Source organism: Tamandua tetradactyla, chromosome 17 (assembly GCF_023851605.1).
Source record: "Tamandua tetradactyla isolate mTamTet1 chromosome 17, mTamTet1.pri, whole genome shotgun sequence".
Classification (NCBI taxonomy): domain Eukaryota; kingdom Metazoa; phylum Chordata; class Mammalia; order Pilosa; family Myrmecophagidae; genus Tamandua; species Tamandua tetradactyla.
In genome coordinates this window covers 35,265,813-35,279,593 of record NC_135343.1, presented here as the reverse complement: position 1 = coordinate 35,279,593, position 13,781 = coordinate 35,265,813, and the positions used below count along the sequence as shown (strand labels likewise).

General features: G+C 36.9%; 1 protein-coding gene across 1 annotated transcript; it reads left to right on the top strand.

The window, feature by feature from the left end:
* The first annotated feature begins 220 nt into the window (after positions 1-220).
* On the top strand, positions 221-6,570 carry TMEM17 (transmembrane protein 17). The gene is made up of 4 exons (XM_077134344.1): positions 221-403; positions 2,997-3,100; positions 3,258-3,371; positions 4,342-6,570. Exons 1-4 carry the CDS (start codon positions 307-309, stop codon positions 4,615-4,617), a joined length of 591 nt encoding a protein of 196 aa, XP_076990459.1. The 5' UTR covers positions 221-306; the 3' UTR covers positions 4,618-6,570.
* Positions 6,571-13,781: the final 7,211 nt, after the last annotated feature.

The following is a 13,781-nucleotide window of genomic DNA, read 5'->3' as shown; positions in this document are numbered from 1 at the left end:
TGTGAAGGCTCTGCTCCCTTGCATCACAATCCAATCCCAGGTCATTAAGGATGGCGGGGTTTACACAGGACGAGAGTAGCTGCCGTTTTGTACACAGCTGAGGCCTGGGCTCCCGGGGAATGGATGAGGCCCGGCGCGCGCATCCCTGCTGCAGGCACGCGGCTCGGCCCCGCACCCCGCACTCCGCGCTCCGCAGTGCGGCCCTGCGGAGCCTCGCGCCTCCCGGTTGCCGTGGGAACCGCCGAGCGCGGCTGCGCCCACAGACCAAGCTGTGTCTGTGAGGGCCAGGGGTACCGAGGGCCAGGCATGGAGCTTCCAGACCCCGTCCGCCAGCGGCTGGGAAATTTCAGCCGGACTATGTTCAGCGACTCAAACCGAACTGGGCCGGAGAACGAGGGTCCGGGTGAGTGGCCTGGGCCCAGGAAGGGGGTGTGGCCCGCAGTAGGCCTGGCGCAGGTTTTGGAGCGCCCAGTTTGCCCGGACCTAAAATGGCGGTTTCGCCTTCAGCTGGTTCTCTGCGGTACCGACAGCGCCTTGGAGGAGAGGCGGGGCAGGAGCTGGGGTTTGGGCCGGAACCCGGGTTTGATCCTGATCTGGTCGCGCTGCGCCTGACCCACACATTGCGGCGCCTATGTTGGCAAGGGCCTTTGCACCGTGAGGCTCAGCGCTGCCTGGAAGGAGACTAAACATTTTTTAATTAAATTTAAAAGCCGCCATAGTTGCGCACGTCCCTTTCCGCGCCCTCCGCAAAGACCGTGGTTGCTTTTTCTCCTGCGTATGCCTGGCTTTTGTGGCCTCGATGGGATTTGAGGAGATGGGGAGTAAGGGAGAACCATCCAAGCAACCTGCCCACCTCTTCTCCTCCGCCCCTGTGAAATATTGCCTGTTCTCACTTCCTAGCAGAACAAGTATGTTCCCTCACAGGTCCGTTTTACAGCAGGAGAGATGAAAAAAAAATTTTATGAGTCATTTTAAACCGCTATCCACTCTAGAGTGACAGCTGCCACACTAGCAGGGTCTTCAAAACTGGTCCCTTTCCCAGCCTTTTCCTCATTCCCTATATATAGCTCTTTCTCTAAATCCGGTAACAAAATAACACGATGCTACATTTAACATGATTACAAGTGAAAACGCAGTTTCATTCAAAACAGTTTTTTCTCCTAAGTCATGATAGATAACATCCTGTCGACCAAACCTTTGCTGTTTTCATCACTGCTGAGAAACCAAAGTCTTTTCCTCTGCTTGATTTTAGGGACTTTTTTAAAAAAGAGAGAAAAGCAAGGTCGATACCCATAGTTCATTTTGTCACCTTGATCATTTGCCTGTCCTCAAATTTTAGGCCTCTTTCTGATTTAGCATGTACAGAGAAAAACATAATGTGAAAAATTAGGTTTTCAGGTTTCTGATTCTACAGCTCAGGCTTAACAGACCCTAAAATCTGATGTTGCAAGGCAGTGATTTCAATCAGGGTCAGCAGTCTTTTTCCGGACAGGTCCAGATAGCAAATTTTAGGCTTTACAGTCCACCCAGTTTCTGTAGCAGCCATGGAAAATAAATAAATGAATGGGCATGGCTGTGTTCCAAAAAATATCTGTGTGTGGACAATGAAATTTGAATTTCATATGATTTTCATTTATCATGAAATTTTTTTTTCAACCATTTAAAAATGTGAAAAACCATTCTTAACTCGCTGCCTAAAATAACAGGCAGCTGGCCAGAAGTTTGCCTATTCCTGATTTATATTCTGTAATGTTTTAATTTAAATTCAGTTTGCAAAATTCATCTTGTACTTTTGTAAATTTAATAAATTGATGTTTTGGGCTTCTGAGGTTCATTTTCCATTGTGTGATTATAAAATTGATATGCTGAAATATGAACATAGCATAACTCAAGATGTTCATGCACAAAATTTCTAACAAAAACTTTTCTTTGCAAAATTTTGACTGCTGTCTCTGTTCCAAAAGTACTAAAATTTTCAGCTTAAGCAGTTTATCATTATTTTTTCCGTATTTTCTTCTTTGTGGATTTGAAGTAGGTTTGATTATTTGTACCATGTTTTCAAGTTTATATCACTACCATGTCCACAGCTAACCAAGAGTTGAACTGTTATGAAGAAATCCTAGGCTGATGATTTTAAGACTTTAAGAATTCATTCATTTATCAGTGAAGATTTAATAAATCTGTGTATGCAAAAGTAGATCATAATAATCAGGTTTATTCTTCAAGCGAAAGGAAACCTTACTGTGAAAGATTATGATTATTTATTTAAATAAATTACTAAATGATGCTGAAACTACTCAGATGTGGAGAAATAAAAAATAATCTGTTTTCAAGAAATTATTTTGGAACCTTTGTAAATTCCTACATTTATAGCAGTTGATTTCAAACTATAATTTCTACTCTTAAATTGGGGCCTAGTGAAGTGAGATGGAATGAGTGTGGTTCTTTGCTAATACTTTTCATCCACAATTGAGAATAAGTACCTCTGGGGGGGAATTTCTACTCAGGTGAGGAATCATGATCAAGGAAGGATTTATGGAAAAGGGGACATTGAACTGGGTGTTAAAGAATGGGTGGGATTAGGATATACTGAAAAGGGGATGCGTCTATAACTTGGACAGATTATATGAAACTAGTTTTTATGTATTCTTATGTATTCCTTTTATAGGCTGTTTATATAGAACCCTACATATGCTGTAAAATGTTATTATTATCTGTTCAATGACAAGTATTGAAATTCCACATTAAATCTACACCAGCATTGTGCAAACGAGTCAGCAGACCATAATGACAAAGTGAGAAAGTAATTGAGAAATATGAAACACACTCCCAAATAGATGGTGAAATTCCTTTCACCATCAATGGCTATAAATAGGCGTAAAATTTGGAGTTTTGTTGAACCAATACCGTGGTTTTCAATTCTAAGGAATGAAAGGACTTGCAGGCCATAGATCAGGATTTGGAGCATGTCCCTTTTCTCTGTGTTTTTTCTGTAGATAATGAAATGGTCTCCAGTTTGGCACTGCAGATGTCAATTTATTTTAACATTTACTTTTTCCCGCTTTGGTGGGTGAGCAGCATCATGATGCTTCAGATGAAGGTAAGTCTATACTTTTATACCTCTGCTGAGGTCTCTTCTCCCCATCCCTGGCATTGTTACATTGTCAGTAAAATTAAAGTCCTGATTATCTTGTACTATCTTAGGTCAGTTTCATGATATGTGAGAGCTTACAAACATTTTTATTTTTATTTTTTAGTATTCAGTCTTGCCTGACTACTACAAATTCATTGTGGTCACTGTTATCATCCTCATAACCTTAATTGAGGCCATCCGGTTGTATCTGGGCTACATGGGTAACCTGCAGGAGAAGGTAGGCTTTTCTTCTTTCCCATTAGTGCTGCTCATAAATGCAGTAGGGTTTTCATAGCAAGGAAAACGCCTTAGAGGCAGTAGAAAGAGCACAGGCCTGGATTTAAGGCTAGGCTCAGCTGCTTTTGTCATTGTGGTTTGTTTGCTTAATCGCTCCCCAGTCTTGGTTTCCTCATACATAAGATAGGAAAAATATTTATTTCACAGGTTTGTTGGGATTAAATGAAATGATTTATACTGAACACAGTAAGCACTTAAGAATTGATCATTTTATCTCTTCTCCTTCTCATCAGTCTTGAAAACACTGTCAATTAAACATGTTTACTTGGATCCTGCATAAGATGATGGGGGGGCTGGGGGGGTAGGGTGGGAGTTGGGGGATATAATTTCATTTCCTATGCCAGCACAAAGATTGTTTTCTGTGTCATCATGCTGTCTAAGCATTTACTATAACATGAGCTTAGGGATAATGCCTAAAGAATTCTGTGATTTTTTTAGGCCTCTCATAATTTGGCCCCACCCAGCCTATCTTACTGTATTTTCTGCTATTTCCTAACCTAAGCATCCATTCCCGTCTGATGTGTTGATTACTTATCATGCTTACTTCACATTTTTGCTTACTTCCCTTCTTTCTTCTTTCCTCCTACCCATCCTTAAACGCCTACATCCTTAAAGTCTTTTTTTCACCTATCCTAATCTCTTATTTCTTGTACCACTTAGTCTATACCTCTGAATGTAGCATGTAATTATTCACTAAAGTGTAGTATTCTAACACTGTTTCACATAAACTGGTTTTTTCTTTCCATCTGGACTGTAAGTTCTCTGAGGACAGGCATCATCATATCATGCTTCCTTTGAATTGTCCACAGATCCTTGCCCAGTGTGGGCTCACATTAGTGCTAAGTACTAATCTGTAAAATCAGAAGACTGTACTTTACTGATCATATTACTCTTAATGTGTGTCCTTACAGGTTCCGGAGTTGGCTGGCTTTTGGCTTTTGAGCCTTCTATTGCAATTGCCTTTAATTCTTTTCTTGCTCTTTAATGAAGGCCTAAAGAATCTGCCACTGGAAAGTGCTATACATATCATCTTCACTATCTTCCTTACATTCCAAGTTGTTGCAGCATTTCTTGCCTTGAGGAAAATGGTAAATCAATTGGCAACTCGTTTCCACCTCCAAGACTTTGACCGGCTGTCTGCCCACAGGGGAGACAGAAGGATGAGGTCCTGTGTAGAAGAGATTTGACCCAGTGCTGTTGAGTGAAAATCTGAAAGATCATTCTAGAAGACTGTAAGAGTTGAGAAATTATCAGAGATATAACATGAAAAAAAAGGTTGAAGCAAGTGTTTTGAATTGTATACGCTCTACTCTGGAATTTCAAGGTTAGGGGGTAATGATAAGGCTTTGTTTGCACAGTACATGAAGCAGTAAGTTAACCCTAAAATGTAGATGTTGTTCTCCTGATGCCAAATAACTTAATTTTTTTGTCATAGTTGACATTTTCAGGTATGTAGAAATCTGTTGGTGTTCATGATCTACCAGTTTTGCTGTAATATTTCTAGTTAGGGACTATAGATAGAAATGTGTATATTTCTTTTCAAGTTGTCTGTTACCACATCTTGGCTGTGTATCTAATCTAACCATATTCCTTGAACTACTTGGAAGTGCTTGTCAGTATTCTTGTGTATTAGACTATATTGAAAAGCGAGGAGATCAAATTTTCAAGCTTGCTACAGTTAGATTCTAACTCTAGTATTATCTGTTATACTGAGGTTAAGAAGAAAACAAGCGAATTATGGTACTTAGGAAATGTTTTTGTCATACAATTGTAACTTTCACAAAATCATGTTCAGTATTTATGGTGGTGGTGTGAAAAAAATTTTCAGTAAATTATAAAGTATCTATGTTAAGGTTATGTTAAAGCAAATCATTCCTGGCATGTACAGTTCTTTTGGGCTATCGGTTTGTTATTATTATTATTTTTTTTACAAGAGTTCATTCTTTCTTGCAAGGGAAGGAAGGATAAAAAAAACCTTCTATATAGGCAGTACTGCACTAAGCACATTGACCCTTGTGATCTCATCTACTAGATCACTTTTCACTGAAGAACTGCTTCATGCTAATAAATAGCCAGAGGGACTTTAACTCTTGATCCTAAATTAGCATGTTCTCTTGCTAATAGGGAAAACCTTTTTAAGGAAATTCAGTAAAGAACAAAATTGCTTGGGTATATGTGAAGGTTACTTCTAGGAGATTATTGGATAACCTTAAGGGATACAATATTTTCATCAGTTTTTTTCTTATTTTCTATAGGGAAATGAGCCTTTATAAGTAATCTGTTTCACTGAGGGCTGGTTGTAGCTACATTAAAAATCATTCTCTCCAATTTTCCATTCAGCAATTCATGCTTATTTCGGGATGTTATGCCTTATTCATTCTTTTATTGCTTAATTTTTAAAAAAATGTCTTCACTTCTCTCTCACTCTTAATTACTCCTGGGCAAACTATGCTAATTTTATTATTTCTGCTTTTTAAAAATTACATGTAAAGTTCAGTCAAAGATTTCTTCCCCGTATATTACTGATTAACTTTTTCCCTGTTTTGGGGGTTCTTTCTTACCAGTAAGTAGAGGTACTTCCAATAATTTGAAATTCAAAATGAATTTCTGTTTGGACAGTTTTATAAAATTTACTTTTGTTAGCATTTATTTCCCAGATAGGAATCAATAGTGTCTATAAGAATATATAAAATAAAAAAATTAAATCTGCAAAACAAAGACAGGGATGATCAAAAAAGACTTTTCTGTTTCAAGATTGTTTCCAGAGTTTTCTTTTAAATAGCATCTCCTGAGTGGTGTGATGGTGGCTCAGGGGCAGAATTCTTGCCTGCAGTATTGGAGACCCGGGTACAATTCTTGGTGCCTGCCCATGCTAAAAAAAAAGTAAACAGCATCTCCCCTGATACATTAAACATCTAATATAGGACTAAGTAGTTAATTGCTAAAATGTTAAAGTCATAATCGTTATAAAAAGGTTTTTAAAGACCATAAAAGTTTGGAGAAAATGGATTTTATTTATTAAAATTTTACTATTAATTTTGCTGTAATAATTATGCTGCTTAAAGTACAAATAAGGGAAGGAAAAAAGAAACTAAGAAAGTCAATCAAGAGTATGACCAAGTTGTTTGTGTGTTTTTCATCTTAACAGTCAAATCAAGATTTTTATATTTAGGCTGAACCAGTATTTTCTATTGGAGTTTACCTGATTCCTCATGTAAGTATATGAAAACTAAACTAAAGAAGATTTTCACGTTAGCAAATTTGGAATTCAGGCTGCCTAAAGGATGGAATTTTGTCCACCCTTAAATCCTATTACATCCTTTTCTCCCTGGGTTCATGACACTGTTCTCAAAACTTCTAGTTAAGACACTGAGCTTCACACATATTGTATCCTTCCCTTATCTTTCCAGAGGCTTTTTCTCATCAGAGACAAGGTGAGTGTGAATTTCCGTATGCTGAAATGATTTAAAAATAATTGAATTTGTTAATTTAACATGTATTTGAAAGCCTAGTATATGCAAGGAATAGTAGAGAATTCATAGACAAGTAAGAGGTGCACCCAGCTTCCCAGGGTATGGTCTGAAGATAAACATTCAGAAGACAACTTAAGGCATCAGGAAAGCACCTTGGGTGGATTTCTGATAATGCCTAATAATAACAGGCCCTTGGTTTCCTGTGTACCTCCCCTATGTGCTCCTGATGCACTGGCCCTTCAGCAACTTCATTCAGTGGTCATCATGCCTTCGCTCTAGAGTAATTATGTCATTAAATGCATACATACTCATACAAGAAAGTTTACTATCTGGGAGAAAATACAGACAAGCAGACCGGTGATAACACATGGTAGCTGTGGGGTACTGTAGTATTACAGAAAGAGTCATCTAAATGAGAAGAGGAATCTGTACATCTTCCTAAAGAAAGTGACACTTGAGATTTAAAGAGTAAGTGGGTTTGTACATTTTCCTAAAGAAAGTGACCTTGAGATTTAAAGACTAAGTGGGTTCTAAGTATTAAGTTCAGTATTAAGAGACTGAAATAGTAGTGACGGTGAGTGCTGTTTCTGATACTACAAGTTCACTTAGTTTCCTAGCTATTAAAACAGATACTGAACAATGGGTTGGCTTAACAACAGGGATTTACCGGCTCATGGTTTCTTAGGCTAGAAGGCTTGCTTCTCCCAGAGTAAGTATCTTCTGGCTGGCCAACAGTCTTTGGGGTTCCTTGGCTTTTCTGTCCTATAGCAGTGTACTTGGTGGCATCGTCTCCTTTCTCTTCCAGGTTCTGTCTGCTCCCTGTGAGCTCCTCCTGAGTTCAATATCCTTTGCTTGTAATGACTTCAACAGTATTGGATTAGGTCCACCTTCAGTCAGTTTGGACACAACACCTTCCAAGGTTCCAAATGGGTTCACACTTACGGGAATAGATTTAAGATTAAGAACATGTTTTTCTGGGGTACATAATTCAATCTGCCACACAAGTAATTTGGTAAATCTGCTGGGAAGGGTGCATGAGAAGGAGTGGCACAGGACAAAGCACAGAAGCTTGGGAGGGGCCAGTAAACTAAGATAAAGATTTGAATATTATCCTCAATCCCCAAATAGTTTAAACAGTGGAGTATCATGAGCAGGTTTTAGAAAGATCTCTGTGAAGACAGTATGGAAAATTGATGAAAAAGGTTGAACTAGAAATAGACTAATCAGGAATCTGATGAAATAACTTAGGAAACAACAAGCTGGCCTGCATAAAGTCAGTGGCAGTACAATAAACTTGAATAGAATCATTGAATTTTGAAAAATGATTTTATATTTTATAATGGGTGTTAGAAGATCTTAATGCATCCTTTCTGGAATGACACTCAGTAGCAAATAAAATGACATGTGGTCTTATTGGCCTCCCAGTTGTTAGATGATTATTAGACTTAAATAGAACTCTATTTGAAACAGTCTTTTATAATTTTCATTTGGCATAACCTACTTAAATCGTTCTTTACTACATTAGTTAAGAATATATATTTTAAAAAACTTAAATTTTAAAAGAAATAGAATCAAAACATAATTTTGGGAGTAAAAAAAAGAAAATCATCTATAATTGTACCTCTCAAAAATAACTACTGTTAGCTAATATGTTTCCTTACTGTTTTTCCTTTGTAAATGCTTTTGTAAATTCATCACCATGATCATTTTTAGAACACTTGCATTACAACAGAAAATGAAATAAAAAGAAAAAAAAAACAAAACGCATACATCCCATACCCCTTAACTTTCCCTCTCATTGACCACTAGTATTTCCATCTATCCAGTTTTTTATCCTTTATCCCCCCATTATTTATTTATTTTTTATCCTTAAGTTTTTACTCATCTGTCCATACCCTGGATAAAAGGAGCTTCAGACACAGGTTTTCACAATTATATGGTCACATCATAAAAGCTAAATCATTATACAGCCGTCTTCAAGAATCAAGGCTATTGGAACACAGCTCAATAGTTTCAGGTACTTCCCTCTAGCCACTCCAGTACACCATAAACTAAAAAACAATATCTTTATAATGCTTAAGAATAACCTCCAGGATTACCTCTCAACTGCTTGAAATCTCTCAGCCACTGAAACTTTATTTTGTCTTCACTTTTCTCTTCCCCCTCTTGGTCAAGAAGTCTTTCTCAATCCCATGATGCCAGTCCCAGCTCATCCCAGGAGTTCTGTCCCATGTTGCCAGTGAGATTTACACCCCTGACAGTCATGTCCCACATAGGGGGGCAGGCAATGTGTTCACCAGCCAAGTTGGCTTAGAGAGAGAGGTCACATCTGAGCAACAAAAGAGGTTCTCTGGGGGTGACTCTTAAGCATAATTATAAGTAGGCTTAGTTTCTCTTTTGCAGGAATAAGTTTCATAGGGTGAACCCCAAAATTGAGGGCTCAACCTATTGGATTGGTTGTCCCCACTGCTTGTGAAAGTATCAAGAATTCCCCAAATGAGGAAGTTAAACATTTCCTCCTTTCTCCCCTGTTCTTCCAAGGGGACTTTGCAAATACGTTTTTATTCACTGTCCAAATTACTCTGGGATATATTGTATAGGTTTGTGTAACCTATACAAACCATCTCACACTCTAGTCAAGATTCTGTGCAATTATGTGTTCAACTAAACTGACCGTACAAGTTAAATTAGATAATGCACTATCCAAAATATAAATTTTGCACCAAATAACCATCTCTCCCTTTGGTCTCACACAGAAGTTGAAGTTTTAAAATATGGACCATATCATCCTTTACCCTGTATTTTGATTTAGTTAGTCCTATCCAAATCAGCTTCATTCATATCTCTACTCAAAGTCTGATCACTTTTTCAATTTCTTAAACAGTTCCTGTATGGGGGTAATGCTGACTTACATAGCTTCAGAGCTCTAACTCTGAGTCTCCGTTGTCACATAAATACCCAAAGTTTCTGGGAACAACCAGGTTATATACAAACAGCTCAGTATCTCAGAATTTAGAAATAGCAGTTACAACTCCTAAAGATATGTAACTGCTGTTAGAGCTTACAATCTAGGACCGTTTACAATAGGCCCCAACCTGATAACCCATGCTCTCAATTTCATTTCTCCAAGTTTGTAAATTATAATTAGTCCATATGAGTGGGGCATGATAACTGTCTTTTTGTTTCTGCCTTTTCATTCAACATACTGCCCTTAAGTTTCATTCATCCAGTTGTATGCCTCACATGTAAATGCTTTTCTTAAAAAAAAAAAATAGGAATCATAGACCCTAGCAATTTTGTACCCTTTTACTGAAAACATAAGTATTTATCTGTTTCTACTAAGTCACATAATCATCAGGTTAAATGGTTGCATGATAGTCCATCAGGTACATGGACCATAATTCATTTTTATTCTCCCCTACTGTTGGATATTTGTGTTGTTTTTTCCCATTGCTTTTATATATAATGTAATGAACATCTCCTGCATACTGCTTTTTCCATATTTTAGATGATTCTTTTAATTAATAAGCTAGATTCTTACAACTGAAATTGCTGGGTCATGGAATGTGAACATTTTAAGGACTTTTGATGCATATTGCCAAATTATAATACCCACTTTTCCCCATTCGCCACCCACCATTCTAAAGATAGTACAATGAAAATTTTGATAAGGATTGACTTATGGACCTTGGTTGCCCATTCACCTTTGTGGTGTTTTCTGAGTAGCTACCATAGTAACACCGAGTCTCCTAAGGTGGAAAAAAATCTAAAAGCTGTGGAAGGAGAAGTGCAAAGAATTTAAAAAAAAAAAAAAAGATTTTTTGAATTAAGGGAAGACTGATAAGGGACAGGAAAAGGATTAGGCAAGCTGGTCACAGTCAGCAACAGACAATGAGATGTGACACAATAAAAACTGGGTCATTGAGTTGGGACAGCCCTAGGACATAAAAAGACTGAAATGAAGTAAAGCTCTGGATTACTTTGTTCTTGAATATTGAATTTCTTCAGAAGCATGGAGCATGAAATATTATAGTGATAAGCCAAGATTGGAAACAGAGCCAAGAAAAAGAGGTCTTTAAGGGATTGTTTAAAATGTGCTGAAGGAATAATTTGGTTTGGTCTTAAATAGCTCAAAAAAGCAAACTGACATAAAGCTTTTGCATAGCAAAATAGGCATGGAGGCAGAAAACAATGAGGCAAACAGAATGTTAGCATGTAAAATGTTAGATTTTGGTCATAGAGAAGGTTTATCCTAAAAAGACTTGAATCATTTATTTTGTAAATGCAATTAATACTCATTTGCTATGGTTATATGTCATTATGTTTAAAAGATTGTTAATTTGGGGTTTTAAGTCAATAAAAAACTAAACAGTTAATAGGGTATTGTAAGAATCATTTTAAAATTCTATTTTTCCCCCCAGTGATTAAGCTTTTAAAAACATTCAGGCCCTAAAAAATGTGTTTATATACAGATTTAACCACGACATTTAAATGTATCTCTTTTTTTAAAGATAGACTTACATTTTTCTGAAAATGAGGGTAGGCACTGGCGTATCATCATTTCAACCAAAGTTAAGAAAGGATAAAACTCTTAGAAGCAAAATACAAACCACAGAATGCATATTGTATGAAAAATAAAGGACATTTGGAAATTTATGTTATCAACATGCTCAATCTAAACAATTTCCATAGCTGACCATCCTTATCTGGAGAGGACTTTTTAACCTGGTGAAATATACAATCACTAAATATATATATATATACCTCAGCTATTTGTCCTTCATTCATTCTTCCACAGACCTAAGTGTTTAGCACTCAGCTACATTAAAAATGTAGACTTTAAAAAACAGTGATCATCCAAGAATAACTTTGTCTTTAATTTTTCAGTACTCTAATAGCACTATATACAGCTGATAGGAAAGTGGTATTATCGATTCATCTTTAAAGGTTTTTAGTTCCTGGTTTATTAGTTTTTTATATTTATTAGAAGTTTTTAGTTCCTGATTTATTAGTTTTTTATATTTATTAGAAGTTTTTAGTTCCTGAGTTACATTCTTTCTGAAAACTTTTTGGAGATGATGCTCAATATTTTAGCCCAAGAGAGGAAAAGTATCTGATATTCAAGTCATGTGCACATTTAATGTTTATTTTTTAAATGCTTGATTCACTAGTGCCTAGAAGTACTGAAATGACCACTAAAGAGAGTGAAAGTTTAGGGCTTTGCTTCAATAGCTTTCCTTAATAAATGACAGCTTATTAGAAGTCAATTTTTTTGCTGTTCTAAAAATGATAGCTCCCTGTGATCAATAAATTCTCACTAAAGAAGGCTGGTTAATTGTTGATCAGTAATTTACAAATCAGAGCAACGAAGAATGTGGTTATGCTTTATATTTTTGGTATGTTATGCTTTAGTGCCACAAAGTCAATTTAATTAGAGCCAGCAATATGCCATCCACTATGTTTTGACACTCCAGAACAAAAGATAAATAGGAATGAGTTCCTGCCCTTGCAGACAAGGTCTAAGAGGAGAGACAAATTTAGGGTGACCATAATGCCTTGTGATAATATTATAATAGAGCCATGTGTAATATGAAGATAAGTGAGGAATCCTGTTAAGGGAGCAGAGTAGTTGGTCTTTCAGACAAATGGAACAGCATGGGCAAAGTACAGACATTGAAAATATAAAGCCTGAACTGTGAACCAAAAGTAGTTTGGTGTGATTAAAATATAAGGTGTATGGAGGAGAAAGGACTTGAGATGAGCTGGAAAGATTTGGCATGTTACCAGTCTTTTATAAAGTATGATAAAGAGTTTGAACTTCATGCTGCAGGCAGTGAATGATATACCTATGTTCAAATAGAATTAGAAGGCATTGTTGTCATATTGAATGACAGAAAACTGAGAGAGAGACCTAATTTGACAAATGATACAATATATTTCAAAAGAATCTCACAGTAGGTTGAAATGCTGAGCCCACATAACATTTATACACATGCACACACACCATATAACCTCCAACTGTTAAAAAAAATCAGTTCATTAGTATAGAATTAAGGAGCTCAATATGCTGTTTCTCAAGGTAAAATATCTGGGATATCTTGGGAGATGACAAACATGTATTAATGAAATTATAACGATGAATCATGGATAGTAACAATCTCACTGTTTTCTTCTATGTTGCAGTAATAACCTGTCTCCTTAACTTCATAGTCTCCTCCTCAATAAGTTTTACTTATTGAGAAATCAAAATCAAATATAATCGTGACAATGTTCTCCTTAAAACTTGTCAAGAGTTCATTCCCTCCAGGAAAACACACAAACATCTTAGTGTGGCATACAAAGCCTCCTCCAACCTGCCTGGCCTTTCTCACTATCCCCCTTTCCTCCAATCCTATGTCTGTACCATCCCTGGTTTTTGCCTACGTACCTTTTCACTCCATACTACCCTGTGTGCATGAAATAATCTTATCCATCTTGTAAAAGTCTGCTTATCGGGCGGGCGGTGGTGGCTCAGTGGCAGAGTTCTCACCTACCATGCCAGGGGCCCGGGTTCGTTTTCCAGTGCCTGCCCGTGCAAGAAAAAAAAAAAAAGTCTGCTTATCTTTTAATGCCTGTCTCAACTATCGTATCCTTTTGAAATTTCCCATTGTCCACTATTTCCAGGTAATGCTTGCACTCTATTCTTGTATCTCTGCTTTTACTGCATCTTAAAAAAAAAGTGTATGTATTTTATATGAATATTTTCATATAAATTCATAAAATATATGAATATTTTATATGGAAGAGCCACTTAATGATAAGGTTTTCATGGCAAGGTCTTTTTCATCTCTGTATTTTCAATGCTTAACACATCATGAATGTTCAATGACTATTTGGTG